The following is a 20,774-nucleotide window of genomic DNA, read 5'->3' as shown; positions in this document are numbered from 1 at the left end:
CTGTGCCTGCTCTGTGTGTGAGGGAAGCTTGCACTGCTGCTGCCTGTGCTGTGCCTGCTCTGTGTGTGAGGGAAGCTTGCACTGCTGCTGCCTGTGCTGTACCTGCTCTGTGTGTGAGGGACGCTTGCATTGCTGCTGCCTGTGCTGTACCTGCTCCGTGTGTATCCGTGAATTCTAAAGTAAATGCCAACAGCTAGGTGCGTTTTGTTAGAAAAGCCCAAAATATATATATATTCCTAATACAGACAACTAGAAAATCGAGAGAAACGTTGTGTGTGTAAACTAAACATGCCATCAGCTCACAAAGCCAACAAGAGCGGCCGGGAATAGAAAATCGAGAGAAACGTTGTGTGTGTAAACTAAACATGCCATCAGCTCACAAAGCCAACAAGAGCGGCCGGGAAACACAAGTACGGCCGGCCACATAATTAGGGGAGGAGAAGCCGCACAGCACACGCTGGGAGAAGCCCTTTGATGTGCTGTGCGGCCGCGATGCGCGCTCTGTGCTGGGGGAGGGCCATTAGCCTGAACAGATGGCCATGAAAGTGTATGGGCCAAAAGCACGTGCCTGTACGTGCACTCGAAGAAAACACCACGAAAGAAAGCGGTGGTTTCACGATCATTTCGAGCACTTGAATTCTTGCCATTTCCCATTCCTTCGGAATGGTAAAGGCGAGCCCTAAAAACCAAGCAAGGTTAACCAATGGGAGGAAATTCAAGTCACAGGTAAAGTAGGTTCTCGTTACTTTTGTAATCCAGTACTGGACTCCTAGGTTCAGCTCTGGGACCTCTACCCAAGGCAGGTAAGTAATTACGTTTTGGTATTTAATACGATTTTTAAAGAATATTTGTTGTTTGCAAAAATCAACACTTAGAAGAAATTTCACAGAAGAACAGTCAATGGTTTTCTATGCAAGAAAATGCAGGTAACTGGTAAGTACAGTTAGGATTACTTTTGCGGTTAAGTACTGGGCTAAAAGGTACAGTACTGGCTTCCCCCCTGATCACAGGTGAGTAATTCGGAATTCGTTATTCGGCTGATTTTAGATGAATATTTTAAAGTTTCAAAACTCCACACTTATAAGAAATTTCAAGTGAAAACCAGTCAATGTTAACCTATGGGGGGAAAGGGAGTTATCGGCTTTTAGGTAAGTACTCGACTGGTGGAGTTAAGGTTCTGGGCGTAGACTCAAGTGTCTCCCAGGGTCGGAAAGGTACAGTAGTCACCCCCTCAGCGGCACAGGGGCAGCCGGTTGTAGAGTAGGCCCAATGCAATCCAATAGAGGGTAGGGGGCCTTTGGCTTTGTTCCTTGCTTGCTGCCCATTCCTGTGCGCTGTTTCCTCGCTCCCCCACCCCCCTTGCCCACTGACCACTTTCCCGCTGCTGCTGCCCCTGCGGCCCCGCGCCCACTCGCTGACCCCTGCCTCCCAGCTGCTCCTCCCTCCCAGCTCCCCTTAAAATGACGGCAGCTGCCCAGCCGCGCAGCGGGCGCGCCTAAGGCAAGCCTGTCTGCGCCTGGACCGCGCCCAGCGCCAGAACCCATGGCCCCCGCACCAGCCATGAAGACCGCCTCCGATATGACACCAGCACCCTCATCGCTCTCAACCCAGGACGAACCCTCGCCTGCTGCAGAGCCACCCCAAAGTGCACCCACGGCCCTGCCAGAACTGCTGCTTCTCCTGCATCGAAGACGCAGAGACACCCGCCACGACAAAACACAACCAGCTCCGATGCATCCTGATCAACACCCGCTCCGCACGCAAACATGCCGTCGAGCTCTGGGACCTACTCGACACCGCATCTCCAGACGTCGCCTTCCTGACCGAGACTTGGATGAACGAAGCCTCCTCCCCAGACATCGCCATAGACATTCCCGACGGATATAAGATTGCCTGCAGAGATCGCACCAACGGAGTTGGAGGAGGAATCGCCATCGTCCACAGGAAAACCATCAGGGTCTCAACAAACACCGACCACACTCTCAGCACTGCCGAACACATGCACTTCTAGATCCACACGGACCCCAAGACATCCCTAAGAGGCACCCTCATCTACAGACCACCCGGTCCCCGACCGCAATTCTGCGACGCCATCGCCGACTTCATCAGCACGCACGCACGCACTGACCTCCACCAACTACATCCTCTTCGGAGACCTGAACTTCCACCTGGAGAACAACAACGACAACAACTCCGCCACCCTGATAGACAACCTCGCCAACCTCTGACTGGAACAGCTCGTCACATCGCCAACCACACGCTCTACACCATCTTCTCCTCTAGCCCACACGTCTCTTTTAGCCACATCTCCGAACCCACCTGGACCGAACACCACTGCATCCACTTCACCTTCCGGAAACCCGTCTCACTTCACCGCACCCTACAGATCCCCCGTCGCTGCTGGGGCAAAATCACCAAAGTACAACTACGACAAACCTCACTCCGCACTCAACCCACCGACTAACCCCGACGAGGGAGCACGCACCCTCAGACGATGGATGGACTGCGCCAAAGACACCAACAAGAGAGCCAACTGGTTCACCCCGGAACTCCTAGCGTCAAAGTGCACCTGTCTGAAGTTGTAGAATATATGGCTCAGCGAGAAGTCGCTGCACAGCCCACAAAGACGCCATCCGCAACCACCACCCCCTCTTTAGGACCGCCAAGAGAACCTCCTTCAAGGACCACCCCCACAACAACGCACACAACAGCAAGGAGCTCTTTAACGCAGTGAAGGAACTCTCCAGCTCCAATGCCAACGACATCCCACCGTCGCAAGGCCTGTGCGACTCTCTCTCCTCCTTCTTCTAGCGCAAGATCACCGACATCCACGATAGCTTCAACCCCCGGATGTCCCTAACAGGCCCCAACACGCTGTAACAATCTCACCCCACCGACAACGACCCCCTGACAACCTGGGCCAGCGCGAGCAACGAAGACACAATCCAGACCATGGGCACAATCCACTCCGGCTCGCCGTCTGACCCTTTCCCACACCACATCTCCAACAAACCCGGCAGCTCCATCGCACCCCACCTACGCAACATCACCAACCTCTCCTTCAAGACCGCGACCTTCCCTGAAAGCTGGAAACATGCCGAGATCAACACTCTACTGAAGAAACCCAAGGCGGACTTGAGCAAACTGAAAAACCTCTGGCCCATCTCCCTGCTTTCGTTCCCAGCTAAGGTCATCGAGAAGATTAGTTAACTTCCAACTCACCCGCTACCTTCAAGACAACAGCATCCTGGACCCCACCCAGTCAGGTTTCCGCAGCAACCACAGCACCGAGACCACCCTCATCGCCACCACAGACATCTGGATACTACTGGACAACGGCGAGACGGCGGCCCTCATCCTCCTGGACCTCTCCGCCGCCTTCGATACAGTCTGCCATCGCACACTACGCACATTACTCCACGACGCAGGGATCCGAGACAAGGCCCTGAACTGGACCTCCTCCTTCCTCTCCGGCAGAACCCAGAGAGTCTGCCTCCCCCCGTTCCAATCCGAAGCCTCCGAGATCTGCGGCGTCCCACAGGGATCCTCCCTCAGCCCGATGCTGTTCAACGTCTACATGGCACATTTTGCACGCATCGCCCCGCATCACGACCTCAACATAATCTCCTACTCCGACATGCAACTGATCCTCTCCCTCACCAAGGACCCCCTCACTGCCAAATCCAACCTACACCAGGGAATGAGATCCGTTGCCGACTGGATGGAGGATAGCCACCTTAAACTGAACACAGACAAGACTGAGATCCTCATCCACGGGCCCAACCCCTCAGCGTGGGACGATTCCTGGTGGCCCACATCACTGGGGACCCCGCACCCACCAACCACTCACGCAACCTGGGAGTCCTCGACTCGAAACTCACCATGACCAAACAGGTGAACGCTGTCTCCTCCTCCTGCTTCAACACCCTCCGGATGCTCCGCAAAATCTACAGATGGATACCGACAGACACAAGGAAAACAGTCACCCAGGCCCTAGTCAGCAGCAGACTCGACTACGGAAACGCCCTCTACGCCAGAGCCCCGACCAAACTCATCAACAGACTGCAAAGAATCCAGAATGCCTCTGCACTCCTGATCCTCAACGGCCCGCGCCGCGACCACATCACCCCCCACCTGAGGAACCTGCACTGGCTCCCTGTCGACAGAAGAATCTCCTTCAAGCTCCTGATCCACGCACACAAGGCACTCCACAAGACTGGCCCAGCCTATCTCAACAGCCGACTCTCCTTCTACGTACCCAACAGGAATCTCCGCTTCGCAGACCTCTCCCTGGCTACTATCCCACGCATCCGCAGAACCACAGCCGGAGGCAAATCCTTCTCCCACCGCGTCGCCAAGACCTGGAACACCCTCCCCCTCATCCTGCGACAAACCGAAGACCTTCTAACCTCAGGAGACAACTCAAGACCTGGTTGTTCGACCAGTAGCAATAGCACCCCCTTCCTCCCCACCCCTCAGCGCCTTGAAACCCTTGTGGGGATGTAGTGCGCTTTACAAATTATATGATTGATTGATTGGTTGGTGGCTGCAAGCAGGCCACGCGGCTGTGTGAGCTGGACTCCTGGTTATTTTCTATGGGGAAGGGGGAAGTAGAGTTGGGTAGGTGTTGCACTTCCAGCGGCATTCGGCGGCTGGGTGCAGGGTGCTTTTGAGCCGTCGGGCGCTAAATGTTATCCAATGGGAAAGTTAAAAAGTGAACAAAGGCTGCAGACTCTGGGATGGAGATTCTAAATGTGCGACCACCACTTCGCGAGGTAAGTTGGGATCTTGAAGAAGAAGTAGGTACCCCAAAGGAAGGCACAGGGAGCCGCAGGGCGCCGGGTGCAGTGGTGTCTTTTGGTGTCGGGAAATCTTACCCTCAGCTGGTCGCAGTTGGAGGGGTCCCTGGTTCTGAGACTGCAGGTGTCTTCTGGTTTGTCGAGGATGGTCTTTGGGCACTGCACTTCGAGTCAGTCGCCGGGGGGACGTCCTAGTGGTCCTGGGTCACTCAGGCACAGGCGGGGCTTGGCGGGTGCAGAATGTGCTGGATTTGCGGTTCCTGGCTGGCACCAGGGGTATTGCTGATTGTGGAAAACCACTGCTCTTGGGAGTCCCAGTCTTTTGGAAGGTTCAAGGCAGGCAGGTCCTCCGGGGTTGTTGAGGTTGCTGTGCGCAGGAGATGCCGGAGTTTCGCAGGTTCAAGGATCAACAGGCCTGTAAGGTTCTGGGTCCAAGTCAGTGGGTGTCATCCTTTTGTTAGCAGCTGCATTGCAGGTGGTCTTGTTCTTCTTCTTGTTGCCATCGGGATCTGAGGAAGGAAGGTTCAGGGTGCCCCTAAATACTAAATTTATGGGCGTTGCAGGTAGGGCAAGGGCAGAGACCAATGGATCCCTGCCCTGGGGTGGGTACACCCCCTAGCCTGCTCCTCTCCTGTGGGAGGGAGGCAGGAGCCTAGCTGTGATTGGGTAGGGCTCCCCATCTTCAAGATGGCCGGAGCCTGGAGTCGTGCTTCACCTCGCCTCTCCCACCTGAGGGGTGGATTTGGCATAGGCTGGCACACCCACTTTCCTCACCTAGGGTTTCCCGCCATTCTTCCCGCCAGAGTGGGGGTCAGAACCGGTGGGGGCTAGATGCTGAGTACAGCAAGTGGCCTGGAGAAGCTCACAAAAGTGGTATGCCTTTGAAGCTTCCCCTGCCCATCCTGGGGGAGGAGGCTTGGCACCTCGTCCCAGGATGTGCATTGTTTCAGGCCCCCGAGAGCGGCAGGCTCTCGACCCAAGGGTCCAGAAACATGTCTGGTGGTGGCAGCCTCGGCAGCCACACAGTCCGGACTCTGGGAGTTGGTTAGGTTTCAGGGGCATCTCTAAGATGCCCTCTGTCGTGCATTTTACATTAAATCCCACACGGGCATCAGTGCGGGTTTAATGTGCTGAGAAGTTTGATATCAAACTTCAGTCTTCAGTGAAGCCATCGTGGAGTTGTGGGTAATGACCTCCCAGCACCATATACTCTTAATGGCAGCACTGCACGTACAGTGCCCAGGAATGGCCCTGGGTACTGTAGGGGCACAGGGCTCATGCACATGTGCCCTCACCACTTGCATAGGGCACCCAGCTAGAGGGGTGACTGAAGTATGCCTGGGCAGTGAGCTTGTGGGCATGGCACACAGGGATGTGTGCCGTGTCGACTCTCTGTTTAGTTCTGTACTTAGACACGCAGCCTGCAAAGGCAGTGTGTGGGTGTCAGGGTACAGGGCCCTTAAGGGTGGCAAAATAAGTGCTGCAGCCCTTAGGGAACTTTTCTGGTCACCATGCCCTGGGTACCTAGGGTACCATTTACTAGGGGCTGACAGGTGGCCAGAGACGCCAATTGGGTTTTAGTTTCAAAACAGTTTTAGGGAAGTAACACAGACCCTGGGCATCTGGTTGGCAGGAGCCCAGGGCACACTCAGTCAAAGCACATCAGCAATTCAGCAAACCGTGGGGGCATGCCCATGCAATAAAGATGACACTTTCTCACAATCTTTAAATTAAGAAGTTGACTTTTGCTTTTTTTACAGATTAACCCTATACACTGTGTGCTGAAAATAAAATATGTCCTGACTTGTGTAAGAAAGTGCCCTCTTTTTGCATGGTTGCCCCCACATTTTGCCAAACTGCTAATGTACTTTGCCTTGGTGTCCCCTGGGTACCTGCCATTAAGGTACCCAGGGCCTATGTTATTTCCTTAAACTGCATTGCAAACAAAACCCAATTGGCATTCTTTGGCCACAGGTCAGTCCCTTGTAAATGGTACCATAGTTACCAAGGGTGTTGTGGCCAGGGAAGGCCTCTAAGAGCTGCAGTACTTATTGTGCCACCCTTCGAGGCCCTGTATCTTTACATACACTGCCATTGCAGGCTTCTTGTTTTGGTGCAGAACAAAGTGAAGAGTCGACATATCACACATCCCTGTGTGCCATGCCTTATAACACTCTGCCCTGGCATAGATCAGTCACCCCTCTACCTGGGTGCACTATACCAGTGGTGAAGGTACAGGTGCATGAGCCCTGTAGCCCTACAGTGTATAAGCCAATTCCTAGACATTGGAAGTGCAGTAATGCCATTAAGAGTATATGGTGCTGGGAGTTGGTCTATTACAAACTCCACAGCACCATAATGGCTTTATTGAAAACTGGAAAGTTTGGTGTCAAACCGCTCAGCACATTACACCCACACTGATGCCAGTGTGGGATTTAATGAAACATGTACTCTGGAGGCATCCTAGAGATGCCCCTTGAAAAACAACTTAATTCTAGTGTCCTGGCGTAGTGTCTGCTTGCCAGCTTCCACCACCAGACATGTTTCTGGACCCTTGAGTCGAGAGCCTGCTTCTCTCGGGAGTCTGAAACAATGCACATCCTGGGACGAGGTGCCAAGACTCCTTACCCAGGATGGGCAGGGTCCACAAAGGGGAAGCTTCAAAAGCTTGCCGCCTTTGAGCTACCTCAGTCTTTGCTGTTTTCAGCAACTGGCCCCCACTGGTTCTGGCCCTCACTCTAGGTGGGAGAATCAGCATGAGAAACCCAAGTGAGGAAGTGCCCACCTTTGCCAACCCCACCCCTCAAGTGGGGAGGTGAGATGAAGCGCAACTCTCAGTTCCTGCCATCGTGCAGACGGAAACCCAGAGAACCAGAGCGAGCCCTATGCCCACTCCCACTTGAGGGTGGCATAATAGGGTGTGTATCCACCCCAAGGAAGGGACCCATTGGTCCCAACCTTTACCTACCTGTAACTCCCCTAAATCAAGTATTTAAGGGCAACCCTGAACCTTGCCTCCTCGGACAAGAACCGACCAGAAGAAGATGGACCGAAGAAGTCTTGCTGAAACTAAGAGGAGGACGACATCCACTGACTTGTCCCCGGCCCTACTGGCCTGTCAGTACCTCGAGCCTGCTCCAGCGAAATCCTGATGTGTCCTGCACCCACCGACCTCAAGAACTCGAAGGGCCTGCCCTGCCTCCCAAACCCAAGACTTTGTCTCCTGTGAGCACTGGATTTGCTCACCAACAGACTCTGGCCCTAGCTAGAACTGCAAGTCTGCACCACTCTGCACCGACTCCCACGGCCTGAGGTCGAATGGCCCAACACCACGAGGAGGTCTCCCTGGCAATCCTGACCTGAGATCTGGTGATCTCTGACCTGCCTCGAATCTCCAAGCGAAGCCTGCTACCCCCTTCTGGAGGATCCCCGCGACCAGAGCTGGTAAGAAAACCTGACTCCTAAAGACACCCCTTCATCTGACATCCCAATACCTTGGGTGGCCCAACCAATGGTTTCTCAACATCCCCAGGCATCACAACTTACCTCTCCAACCAGTGGTCACCTCCAGAAGATCTTCGTCCGAACATGCAGGCTTTGTTGCAACCGGAGAATCCCATTGAAATCAACAAGCACCCAATGCCAAAACAGCACCCTGCACCCCGCCGCCCCTGCGCAGCTGCTGGTGTACATTGGGTGCTAACTCTGATCCCTCTTTGCCCTGAGCTTAGCACCAGGAGCTTTGCTCCCACAACCTTGTGGCCTGCTTGTGATCAGCCACCAACCGGAGGCCCCCAATCCCCCATTAGATAACATTGGGCCTCAGCACTCTGCACCCGGCCGCCCAAGTGCCGCTGAGGATGTTTCATGGTTTTAATTGCAGAATACCAACTCCCACAAATAACTACTTACCTGTAAACCGAGAACTATTTCCTGCCATAGGATTACATAGACTGCTTTTCTTGAAAATAGTTTTAAGTGTGGAGTTGGTTTGTATGGAATATTGAAAAACTGCTTCTCTTCCAGGGGATACTCATTAATAGTCATAAGCACTGAATAATCTCCGCCCATGAGCGGGAACCCAGAACATATAACAAAATACATATATATGTGTAAATATATAATAAGAGTACATAGTACTAAACAAATTATACACATATACATGTATACACTAATAATATGCAGCCCAACCATAACTTATAGGCTAGTAAAGCCATAATTACATATTTTCTGCAGAATGAAAATAAACCATAGAAAACAGTGCAAGAAAAAGGCAGGAGCCTAAAATGCATTCCACAGACAGAAAAACATTTTATTTTCATCAAAGAAACTGTAATAAAAGGCAATTAGCCTATGTAGGCTGCATAAAGAAATAACATCCCTGTACAGAAAATCAGACTGGCACCTCGCCTTTAAGGCCTCAGAGAATCTGAACACTTTGCCTTTAAGGCCTCCAGGGGGAACTCTGCTCCCATCATGCCCCACAGGTGACAGTTAGGTCAGTTATTTATTCCGGCTTGTTAAGTGAGGAACCTGGAACTTGAGCTCTGCTGAATTTGATTGTTTTTCAGTCAGAATTTGTTTTTTTCCTGTCTTATTTGACAGTATTTGTTGCTGGTGGTAATATTTTACCTTTTTTGACTAATTCTTCTAGAATTTCTTGGTCAGTTATGCCATCTTTATTCTACAAATGTCCTTCCTGTGGGAAGATGTCAAAAACAGATCCACATTCTGTTTGTGTGGTTTGTCTACCTTCCACACATGATGTGGAAAAATGTTATCATTGCCTCAAGCTTTCCAGAAGAACTTTAAAGGAAAGAGAAGATTCGGCTTTTGGGACTTCTGGAGAGGGAAAGGCAGCATGAAAAGGGGGCAAGAAGTGAGTTGTCATCTGGAAGACCACCCTCTTCGTCGAAACGTCGAAGGTCTGCTTCTCCTGAAGGTAAAAGCAAGAAAAAACGGCATCACGAAGCGTCGATGGCGAAAAAAGTGAGTTTGCGTCGAGACCAGTGGAAAGAAGTACATCGACGTCGAGGTTATCGCCGGTAAGGCACAAGTCAGCGTCAAAGCGGAGGTCGAGGTCGCCGTCGAGGCATTTGGTCTCGATTGCTGTGAGGACGACGTCGAGAGTGGGACGATCGACGTCGATAGAGAAAGTGAGGTCGACGTCGAGAGGAAGAGCGAGATCGATGTCGAGAGAGAAAGCGAGATCGACGTCGAGAGGTAGACCTTGGACGTCGAGACCTGAAAAAAGAAGATGATCGCGTTCGCCGTCGAGACATGGTTCGACGTCAAGACATTCCATCGGGCTCGAGGCTTGTTAGGGCTCTGTTGACGTCGAAGAAGCAAACGACATCGAGCAAGTCGACGTTGAGGTCTCCGCCACCTGCCTCACGGTCGGCGTCGAGACACTCTGGATTGGCCTCTCGTACCTCTCATAGGTCTTTGTCGAGGTCAGGATCGGCGTCGAGGGCTTTGGCTGACCCTTCAAAGTCTACGTCGAAAGACCGGACGTCGAGGACATCTGTGGACAGGTCTTCAGTAATCAGAGCCTCTCCGTATAAAGAGTCCTCTATTGTGGCACATTCTGGCTCGACGTCGAGGAACTCAACCTCAAGGGACAGGCAATTGGTTCCCAGAGGGGCTCCTTAAAGATCTCCACAGTCTATTCGGAGTTCTTCAGCATCTTCTTCCTCAATGGGAATTCAGATGGTGCAGGTGTGCAGGTTGCATAGAGCACCTCCTGTGAACATGTCTCCTAGATGGCTGGAAAGCATACGCCATTGGAAGATGCAGCCAGGGCCTAATGACAGGCCTCTTACTTTGACAGCTTCAAGGACACCGGCTGGTGATTCTCCACGAAGATCTAGATCTCCTGTGCGGAGGCGTTCGCATTCTAGGGAGTGCAGTAGGTCTCATCGTTCTGCTACTCCTAGGAGCAGGCATAGATCTCCTGCCTCTTCCTCTTCATCGAGATCGTCTTACAGGGACTATTTGCCCACGATCTCATCAACACCACCTTCCAGGATATCTCCAGTGGATGATCTGGGAACTTTCAATGAGGTATTATGCTGTGGGGCTAGCAAATTAAATATAACGATGACAGTACCTCCTGTGAAGTCTTCTGTCATTTTTTAAATGCTACATCATAAGTCGTCTGCTAGACCTCTTCTTCCGTTAGTGCCTGGTTTGTTAGAACCGGCAATGAAGACCTTCTTGACACCAGCTACGGTGGGCTCCGGACCTTCAAGAATTGCAAAAAAGTATAAAGCGCCGGATCAGGATCCTCTTTTCCTGCGTACAGATCCACCTCCTTACTCTCGAAGAGTGGCAGCGGCCAGGAAGGCCCACTCTGCTACATCTGTCTCATCTTCTCCGCCAGACAAAGACAGTAAAAATGTGGACTCCTTGGGGCGGAGGATGTGTAACACAGCTGGATCAGTCATGAGTGGCCAGTGCTGCGGCTTTGCTGGGTCGCTATGATCGTCTCTTATGGGACTCTGTCTAGATTTGCAGAGAAGCTACCTAAGGAAGATCAGAAAGATTTCATTGAGATTGTGGGAGAAGGTGGTTTGGTCGCAAACCAGAGTATAAGTGCGGCGGCTGATTCCTCGGATCTTGCAGCGCATGGGTATGCCCACGGCATATGCTCCAGGAGGTCGGCATGGCTGCGCCTCACAGGCCTTAAGCCAGATGCCCAAAGGAAAATAGTGAATCTGCCATTCAATGGGTCAACATTATTTGGATCTCATGCAGATGATGAGATGGCCAAAATGAAAGCGGAGTTTGATACTCTAAAGGCGGTTGGCCTAGAGAAGAAGAAGGAGTTCCGACGTCGTTTTCGCCCCTATGACAAGAGGTCGTTTCAACAACAGGGGCAGACATCCAACTGGTCGTCGCAAAACCAGGGGCAGTCTCAGCAGAGGTCGCAGTTTCAACGGCGCAGACCTGGGCGAAGCAGAGGAGGAAATAGACAGCACTCCTCTGCGGCGAAACAACCTCAGAAGCAATGAGAAAGAACTTCCTCCACAGCTGTGGTCCACTCCAGTAGGATGAGGCGTTGCTCTATACTTGGACGAGTGGAGAAAATTGACAAAGGACAGATGGGTCATCGGCATAATCCAAAATGGTTATCTCCTCAAATTCAAATCACCTCCTCCGACCATACGTCCAAAGAGTTTTTCATCAAAGTCAAAAGCTCCTACAAAAAGAAGTAAACATCCTTTTGTGCAAAAAAGCCATAGAGGAAATTCCTCTTTCAGAGAGAAACCAAGGTCTGTGCTCCCGCTTCTTCTTGGTGAGAAAGAAAGGTCCCAATGCAGAATTCAGAACTATACAGGATTTAAGGTTGTTGAACCGATTTATTCGAAGGGAGAAATTCCGGATGTTAGCGCTCCATCAAATATTTCCCCAGTTACATCAGGGGGACTGAATGTGTTCCATCGACCTGAAGGATGCATATTTTCATGTTCCAATCTCAAAAAGGCATCGCAAATTTCTCAGATTTCAAGTGTCTGTTCAGTACTACCAGTATGCAGTACTTCCGTTCGGACTGAAGTCAGCTCCCCGAACATTTTCGAAGTGTATGGCGGTGGTAGCTGCCTTCCTTCGGAGACGGAGGATTTTCGTATATCCCTACTTAGACGGCTGGCTCCTGAAAAGTTCGTCCCCATCTCTTCTGGAAGTTCATCTTTCAATATGCCTTCACCTCATGCACAAATTGGGTCTTCAGGTCAATTTCAAGAAATCGATAATGAACCCAACCCAGCAAAACCACCATTTGGGAGCTCTTTTGGACACAGAAAAAGAAAACGTGTGTCCTTCGGAGGAGAGGTGGTTATTGATCAGGACAAAATGTCAGCTTCTTGTTCAAACCACGTTCCCGACGGTTCACCTAGTATCCTCTCTTCTGGGTTTGATGGCGTCGTGCATCTTCATAGTTCCAAACGCAAGATTGCGCATGCGTCCTCTGCAACAGTGTTTAGAGGATCAGTGGAGACAAAGGACGGGGTGCTGGGAGGATCGAATACTCCTTCATCAATCTGCCAAAGACTCCATCCGGTGGTGGATGAAGAGATCCCACTTAATGCAAGGAGTGCCATTTCATCAAGATCCCCCTACTCAGACTCTGATCACGGACGCCTCACTCCAGGGTTGGGGTGCTCATATGGGCCCTCTGCAAGTACATGGGCTATGGTCAGATTCCGAGAAGGGCTATCACATCAACCTGCTGGAACTAAGAGTGGTTCATCTGGCTCTCAAGTCTCTGTTTCCATCTTTCCAGTCTCGGTCCTTCCTGGTGCAAACAGATAATAAAACTACAATGTATTATTTAAACAAGCAGGGGGTTCCAGGACTCTGTCCATGGAAGCCCAGACCATCTGGAATTGGCTACTGGCGAGAGACTTATCAATAACAGCGGTGCATCTGCCCGGGTCCCTCAACTCGCAGGCGGATTTCCTCAGCAGGGACTTCGTAGAGGCTCACGATTGGGTCCTCAACGAGGAAGTCGCAAACAGTATTTTTCAAGCATGGGGAATTCCATATATCGACCTGTTCGCAGACGCGGGAAATGCAAAAGGCCCCATCTTCGCGTCCAGCTTTCCCCAGGTCGGGTCTCAAGGGAATGCCCTTTTGATAGACTGGTGTCAGAACTTACTGTACGCTTTTTCTCTGACCCCATTGATACCTACAGTAATCAACAGGATGTACAAAACCACGTCCAGGATGATTCTGATTGCCCCGAGTGGCCACGCCAATGGTGGTTTCCAGATCTCCTTCAGTTGTCGGAAGTGCCACACAGGAGGTTGCTGTGTCGCCCGGATCTTCTGTCCAAACAGAAGGGGAGACTGTTCCACCCCAACCTGTCTTCCCTACGCCTGGCAGCATGGCTCCTGAAGTCATCCAGTAGGGACACTTGCAGTTGAATCCCGAGTGTATGCATATCCTTAAGGAGGCGAATCAACCTTCTACAAGGAAATCATATGGTTTTAAATGGAAACTATTTTTTCTGTGGTGTGAGAACAATGGCCTTGATCCTATACATGGTCAAGAACAGGTGATTCTACCTTATTTGTTACATTTGGCGAGGTCTGGTCTGCAGTTTAGTTCTATTAAAGTCCATCTTGCAGCGATCACGGCTTACAGGAAATCGCCTACTCAGACTTCCTTTTTTAGGATGCCTGTAGTGAAAGATTTTCTGGAAGGTTTACGAAAGGTGTATCCACCAGTCAGGTCACCTTCTCGGGTCACCTTCTCCACCTTGGGAGCTTAATGTGGTATTAACTAAATTAATGGGTGCTCCTTTTGAACCTATACATAAGGCCTCCTTGCAGCACTTAACTTGGAAGGTAGCGTTCCTTGTAGCCATTACTTCTGCTCGTAGTGAGCGAGATCCAGGCTCTGTGTTGCAAGGAACCTTTTATTGTGTTCCATGCTAATAGAGTGGTACTCAGGACGCATCCTGTCTTTTTGCCCAAGGTAGTGTCAGATTTTCACATTAATCAGACTATAACCTTGCCGACTTTTTCCCCAAATCCTACCAATCCTCCTGAAAGAGCTCTACACTCTTTAGATCTTAAGAGAGTTCTTAAGTTTTATCTGGACAGAACAAAGACTTTGAGACACTCAGACCGTTTGTTCATTGACTATGGTCCTATTAATACGGGCTTTGAGGCTTCCAAGAGGTCCATATCTAGATGAATTGTGTCTTGCATTCTCCTAGGGTATCAGTTGTCAAACAGGTATTTGTCAGGAAGAACGAAGGCTCATTCAACAAGACGGAAAGCTTCCACTACTGCTCTCCTTAGAAATGTTTCTATGGCAGAAATCTGTAAGCAGCTACATGGCTTTCAGTTCATACCTTTACTCGCCATTACTGTCTTGATTCAGACACACAGGCAGATGCTCAGGTTGGGCAGGCATCGCTCAGGAATTTATTTGCTAATTCTAGCTAAGATATGTGTGTCACAGCTGTTATTTCTTGTTTTCTGCTCGCTCGCTTCTTAGTGGGTATGAGCTTGCTATTCTATTCAGTGCTTATGACTATTAATGAGTATCCCCTGGAAGAGAAGGATCAGTTACTTACCTGTAATCCTATTTCTCTTCCAGGGGTATACTCATTAAAGTCATAAGCACCCTCCCGCCTCCCCGGGCGAGCAGTAGCATTATGGTTTAATATGTGTGTTGTGATATGATATATGCAGATACCTGCAAGTTTTACTGTACTGTACAGTAAAAAAGGTGAGGCCTTAAAGGTGAGGTGTCAGTCTGATTTTCTGTATTTTTTTATTTTTTTTTGCTGAGTTTTATATAGCGCAAACTAGACCTGAACTGAATCAGGTATCAGAGCGCTTTACATAGCACCAGTTACGTTACATGAGGACACGCATTCATTTTAGGCACGGGGAGATTAAGTAATTTGCCCAGAATCACAGGAGGTTTTTGGTGTCGTTACCGAGACTCGAACCCAGATCCCCAGGTCCGAGGTAGAGCGCCCTAGCCGTTAGGCCAACTCCTCTCCCCCAACTCCTCTCCCTGTACAGGGATGTTATTTCTTTATGCAGCCTACATAGGCTAATTGCCTTTTATTACAGTTTCTTTGATGAAAATAAAAGATTTTTTCTGTCTGTGGAATGCTTTTTAGGCTCCTGCCTTTTTCTTGCATTGTTTTCTATGGTTTATTTTCATTCTGCAGAAAATATGTAATTATGGCTTTATTAGCCTATAAGTTATGGTTGGGCTGCATATTATTAGTGTATACATGTATATGTGTATAATTTGTTTAGTACTATGTACTCTTATTATACATTTACACATACATATGTATTTTGTTATATGTTCCGGGTTCCCGCTAATGGGCGGAGATTATTCAGTGCTTATGACTTTAATGAGTATACCCCTGGAAGAGAACTGGGATTACAGGTAAGTAACTAATCCATTTGTACTAAAAGTGAATAACTTACCTTTTTGTCTAGGAGATGCTTGTGTGATATTCTAGCAAAAGTAATCTGAAAAGTAATATAAATAGTAATATGTAAAGTAACTAAAGAGTAATTCCGACCTGTTGACTTACCCGTAATTCAACCAACTGCATTTGAACCTGCATTCAACTGAAAACACTGCATAAGATTTTGCAAAGCATTTTTCACTTACCAGCACCAGGCTGGTCTTCATTATAGAAATAAAATAACTAAGTAATATTTTTGAGACCAACAAATTGGTCTAAGTTCAGTCTTTGAGTGTGTGACATTATTGCTGCCTAAGTGTGAACAGCAAATGCTTAACACTACCCTCTGATAAAGCCTAAATTAAAGTTGAGGTAACAGGGCTAGAAAGTGGGCGCTCTGCAGGAATTTGGCTCAAGTAATGAATTAACAAATCACAGTAGGTGCTCAAAAGCAAGACAGGGAAGGTCACCTCACTCCCCCAAATTCCCTTGAACAAAAGTTCTAGGTATTCAAATTCAAAATTTCTCGCTGAGCACTCAGAAAAGATAATATCCTTAGGTCAAAGTTGGTACAGAGCCAGCTTCCTACAACTAGCACACTACAATGTCTACAGAATAGATTTGGAACTATCAAGGCAAATTCTTGCCAATGTGGATGAACGTTTTTTTGTGGGGGGAGGGGGGAGGTTTTTCTAGGAGATATTTTACCAGAACCATTTTCACTACATTGTTTTTCCCTTCTACTAAAGGGAAATCTGTAGCTAATGTGAGATCTTAAGGGTAATGTCTCAGGCAACGTTGAACATCGCTTCCGTTTTGCAGAGATGTTTGGCACTGTCGAACCAGTGTGAGGTCACCTGGACATGGAAAATATTTGCAAACAGTAGTGATGTACTCACAGTACTCTAGATCGATGATACAGCTGAACTTACCCATTAACTGTTTTACTTTCCACCAACAGGAGGACTAACAAATGGAAGCGGGAGGTATATTTCTGCAGCCCCTGGAGCTGAAGCAAAATACCGGAGCGCAAGTAGTGCCTCAAGCCTTTTCAGCCCGAGCAGCACACTTTTTCCATCTTCCAGGTTGCGCTATGGTATGTCTGATGTCATGCCTTCAGGGCGAAGTCGGCTTCTGGAAGACTTTCGCAACAACCGGTATCCAAACCTACAGTTACGAGAAATAGCTGGGCACATTATGGAGTTTTCCCAAGATCAGCATGGCTCGAGGTATGTTGTAAATTAAAAAAAATTAAATCCGTATTTGTAAAGCTCGAACTACTTACCCTAACGGTTCTCAAGGAGCTGTGGGCCGTCGTGGAAATTGAGTGAGCTAATGCCCAGTCACATGGTGCTGGGCTGAGCTTCTGCCGGGGATCGAACCGTGAACCCTGTGCTCCGAAGTCAGCTGCCCTGGCCGCTGCACCACACCTCTCCATGCAATATTGTGTTTCCCTTAACTTTGAAAACTGTAACCTGTTTAGATGGGAAAACTAAACCTTTTTGGGGACAGTAATGATGCAGTTGGGCCTGTGCTCAAATGAAGTTCGGTTTTTAGACCTTGATACAGTATTGTATGTATGTGGTGTTTCTATAGCTCAAGTCTAAAAGGCTGCGGAACGCAGTAGAAGATCAAAGATAAAGTCAACAAGTGTTTGGAGTGGGTGTCTTGTTGAATGTTAATGCTATTAATGTAGTGTTTTTTTAAGAGGTTCGTCTGCAACACTCTCCTTAATTGAAGCCTAGTCGGGGCAATACTGTTGGATACAGGTATATTGTTCCAGATCCTGGGTGCATAGATGGAAAAGGCCTGTTGGCTTGTTTGGTTTTTGTATTTCCTTTTTACGTTTTAGTCATCCGTCTCAAGTTGTCCTAGCTGTAGGTGTGCTGAGAGTCATCAGAGATGATGATCTTGTCTGTAAAATAAGCAGGTTGCTTGTCATGATGCTTTTGTAAATGATGCAGTTGTTTTTGAAGATCGTTCAAGCTGCAGAGGAGAGCCAATGGAGATCAATCTGTATCATGTGTGTGACCATGTTTTTTCTTGCCCTGGATAAGTGCTACAACGTGAGGGATTTCCTTCGAGTGCCAGTATGGGAGGCCATGGGGCAGCTTGTTACCACCATTCAGATGCAAGCGCTTGAAAAGCAGTTTTGCAGAGTGAATCTCAGCTGGAATTTTGAAGTTGCTTTTTTAAATTAAATAGTTTCCCTTCCTATAGAAGAAAGAGCTGGGTACTAGTTTGGCTTTGTTTTTTTGGCAGTGTGTTCCTTGTTGAGCTTGCCGTCCAGGGTGAATCCAGGTTACTTGGCATTCAGTGGAAGTGGGTGTTCAAAGCAGTCCAGTTTAATTTCATTGAGCCAGGTTTGTACTGTTTCGCGTTTGTTATTCTTGGCAAAGAATTTGAATGATCTTTGTTGAGTTAAGCTTTCGGTAGGTGCTGGACTTGGAGGACTGGATGTTGTGCAGTCAGTGTTTGAGGCAAGTGTCTGTAGCAGAGGAAACTTTCAATTAGCTGTGTATCATCATCATATTGGTGAATCTTAATGCTATTATCTGTGAGCACAGCACCAAGCGTCCCCCTATTGATATTGAAGATTACAGGGGACACTATGGAACCCTGGGGGACTCAACATGTGATATGGTTCTTTTGGGACTTGGAGGTGCCCAGGTGAACAAACTGGTATTGGTTAGAAAGGCAGTAGTAAAGAACATTGCCACTGAATCCCAATCCAGACTCCCTGTTGTGTATGAGCGTGGAATGGTTTACTATATCAAAGCCAGTTTGAGAGAACCAACAATATCAGGAGGCTGGTGTCGTCTTCATCTGTGGTCAGGAGTGCATAGTCTATGATGTGTAAGGGAGTATTTGCTGTGCTGCAGTGTGATCTGAAGCCAGACTGGTAGTTGTGCCGTGGCTAGTTTGCATTATGCAGTAAGGTGCTTTATGCTTTCATATTTCAATTGGTTGCATACTTTTTCATTGTTACAGGCGAGAGGATTACTTTTGTAGTATTCCACAGTGCAGGACAAGGCTTTTCAAGTCACTGTTACAAGTCAGTTACATGACAAGTATATAAGATGTACCTTTTGTCGCACAAGTAACATGTGACATCAATTTAACTATCTAAAAGATTTCATGCCATTTGACAAACTCAAGTGCAAGTAAGAGGGTTCTCAGAGATAAATTCACAAAACAGACTTTCAGTCTATAAGAATACAATTAATTAGTAATGGACAAGTCAATGCCTTTTGAACAGAATTTTAAAAGTATGCATAATTTATACTAACAGATTGTGAAAATGCAATCATACACAGCCCATTTTTAAAACTATAAGTAAAGATAGAGTTCATCTGGTTCTTCATAGCTCAATTTTATTACATTGATTACCACTTGATTACCACTTTATAAATAGGAGAACTATTGAAGCACACATTGTCAGGGTCACTGGATACTTTGATAAAGACTTCTAATGTGCATAAGTCGTCAGTGCTCCGCCTAATTGTAGCAAAACAACGGGTCATGAAGATAAGGAAAGAAGCTAGTCAATATGTATGCTATCCTCCAACCGCTGTTAATGCTAATCATCAAATAATCAAGTGTCAAGCTCTTTTCTATGCAAGGTTGACCTATTTTAGCCAGTACCTTTATGGGCTCCTCATTACATAGCAAGGTCAAATGCTTATGATTCATCCCCATAAAAGATAAGCAAAACGAGTTCACTTCAGAAACAGGTTCCAAATAACATAAAAGTTACTGGTACGCACATGCTTCGCTGTGGGAAGTTGATAAAGTCATGTGGAAAGACTCATCTGAACCAAAATGTCCGGTTTGGCATCCGGCCACTGCTCTCGTAGGGCCATCCACTGCGTATTGTGAAAGTACCCAGTTAGTTCAGATGCAATTAGAGGTTGCACCCAGGTTATGTCATTTACATGGGTTTTGCTCGCACCTCTTTGGCAAAAACAAGTTGGAAATTTGATTAGCCTTATCTCCTGTGTCTTCAAGGATTTGACTTTTGACTTAACATTCAGTTGAGCTGCTTAGCTGAGGCTAAATTCTGGACAGAATTGCTCCACACAGGAAAACTCTTTGATAACTATGCTGTATCTGCTGGCAAGAATAAAGGCATGGGGGCGTGGTCTTGCTGGGAATGCAGTGAGACGCACACTGTGGGAGCTCCGGCCGCTCGCTGCTTTTTCAAGCATTTACAGTGGAGCTGGGGGGGCTTGTCGGCGCCGCTCCTGGGGATGCTCACCAGGCAGAAGGCGAGAGGCTCCTGTTGGCAGGAGGAGAGCTGCTCGGAGGCGGGACGGTGGAAGGGCCGCTACACCTTGACCTCTGGACCCGGCCAGCCATTTTGAGGCACCCGGGCCTGGGCCTTCTTGGCAGATGACGGGAGCTGTTTTAAGACCCTCCGACCCCACCTAATCCTGCGCAGCTTTGGGACCGACGGCGAAGCAGCTTTGGAGCCTCCGCTGGAACAGACGGTGCTTGAAATCGGCCCGGTGCGGGAGAGTGAATTCCTGGTCCTCCCTGGCCGGACCTTGGCTGCCATCTTGGGTGTTGTGCCCTAGGCACCCTCCGGTGCTGTGCGATGCTGCTAGCCTCCCCCAGACGATTCACAGGAATAGCGTAGTGACTGCGGCGCCTGGATTTGTGTGGGAGGCGATTGCTATAGACTCAGCAGAAAGTGTGGCCTCCTTGCTCTTGGGGGCTAAAACGGTGGCTGCCGCCATCTTGTCTGTGGCGGTCCCGGATCGTCCAGTGCTGTGAGTGGCTGATGAGGACTGCAGACCGCGAGCCCTGAGAAACGTTGGGGGCCCTGCGAGGGGCGCCCGGTATCGACGCCACAGCTGACCTACGATACGAGCCATCCTGAGCTGCTGGGATCATCGTCTAGGGCCTCGCCCCCCTCCCTGGTACTGACGGACGGCGGGGAGAAGAGAACCCAGGAGTCTGAGGTGGCGGCCTTCATCCGACACCGGTTGACCGGTTGACTGGGGGACGGGACACGTCTGGTGAGC

At 49.0% G+C, this 20,774-nt stretch overlaps 1 protein-coding gene across 12 annotated transcripts in view; it reads left to right on the top strand.

Moving 5' to 3' along the window:
• PUM1 (pumilio RNA binding family member 1) overlaps nucleotides 1–20,774 on the top strand; it is a 993,892-nt gene that overhangs the window by 698,608 nt on the left and 274,510 nt on the right. For all 12 annotated transcript variants that reach the window (XM_078681891.1, XM_078681883.1, XM_078681895.1 and 9 more), the window contains one exon: nucleotides 16,709–16,976. In XM_078681891.1, coding sequence (XP_078538017.1) covers nucleotides 16,709–16,976 — 268 coding nt within the window. The remainder of the gene's footprint in view (nucleotides 1–16,708; nucleotides 16,977–20,774) is intronic.

This window comes from Lissotriton helveticus, chromosome 3_1 (assembly GCF_964261635.1).
Source record: "Lissotriton helveticus chromosome 3_1, aLisHel1.1, whole genome shotgun sequence".
Taxonomy (NCBI): domain Eukaryota; kingdom Metazoa; phylum Chordata; class Amphibia; order Caudata; family Salamandridae; genus Lissotriton; species Lissotriton helveticus.
Note: the sequence above shows the minus strand (reverse complement) of the source record. Positions and strands in the feature narration are given on the sequence as shown.